At 35.7% G+C, this 890-nt stretch overlaps 1 protein-coding gene across 1 annotated transcript; it reads right to left on the bottom strand.

The window, feature by feature from the left end:
- Positions 1-322: 322 nt before the first annotated feature.
- Positions 323-830, bottom strand: LOC105316246 (5-hydroxytryptamine receptor 7-like; the record flags this gene model as incomplete). The annotated part of the gene is made up of 1 exon (XM_011411070.1): positions 323-830. A coding segment is annotated over exon 1 (508 nt), but the record flags the coding sequence as incomplete, so codon positions are not given.
- Positions 831-890: the final 60 nt, after the last annotated feature.

The raw sequence follows: 890 nt of genomic DNA, 5'->3' as shown, positions 1-890 counted from the left end.
TTGCCTTGAATAGAAAGCCTTTCTATTCCTCTCAACAAGGTTAAAGAAAGATCAAAGGCTGGCAACAAGTTGCCTGTAGTGTATGTTGGGCTTTAATTGAATTGTTTGCTATTGCTGCTCTTCAATTATTAAGCGTCAGCACTAAAGTTTTGTCTCTTTTAATGCAATTAAAAATACAAACAAGTCCTTATACAGTAAAACTATGTAAACTTAAATATGTAAACTTAATTATGTAAACTTATTATGAAAATGATGAATACTATTAGCATGTATACTACATAGCCAGACTCTCCTTCCCAGTGTGGGACACAAATACCGTTACTTGAAGAAAAACTGAAACGCCCGAGACCAAACAATGGTGGGATAGTTAGTAGGGCAGCAAGTAGCCATGACAGTGTCACTATTATTATTGATATTTTCTGGTTCATGTGTCGTTCATATTCAAAAGACTTGACAATGTAAAAGAACCGATCAAACGATAGCAACACGAGACCTTCTGTGATTACAATCTTACAGAACCAAAACATGAAAGCTGTGAACTGACAAACTTTCATTTTTTGTTTGTAAGTTTTTCCGAACAACCACTCATCACTTGCTGCAGTTGTAATTGCAAAAGGCATCACAAAGAGGACAATCAGGATGTTAGATATCAGCATGTTAGTAAGGAATATAGTAGAGGGTTGTTTCCAAGTCTTTATATGGCATATAGTCAGTATGAGTACAAATGAGTTAGCAATGAGTCCTCCTATCATCTCTATACTGATAACTGCTGCTAGTAGGGGGCCATTGATATCACCACTTAGAGTGAAGTTTTCATCCATGTCCTCCATTTTTCGTAGATCTTTAAGATAAGAAGATGAAGATTATAATTTCAGAGAGCAAAGGACTAG

Source organism: Amphimedon queenslandica, unplaced genomic scaffold (genome assembly GCF_000090795.2).
Source record: "Amphimedon queenslandica unplaced genomic scaffold, v1.1 AMPQUscaffold_2858_Cont25141, whole genome shotgun sequence".
NCBI lineage: Eukaryota > Metazoa > Porifera > Demospongiae > Haplosclerida > Niphatidae > Amphimedon > Amphimedon queenslandica.
The sequence above is the reverse complement of the archived record's forward strand: the minus strand, read 5'-3'. Positions and strand labels throughout refer to the sequence as shown.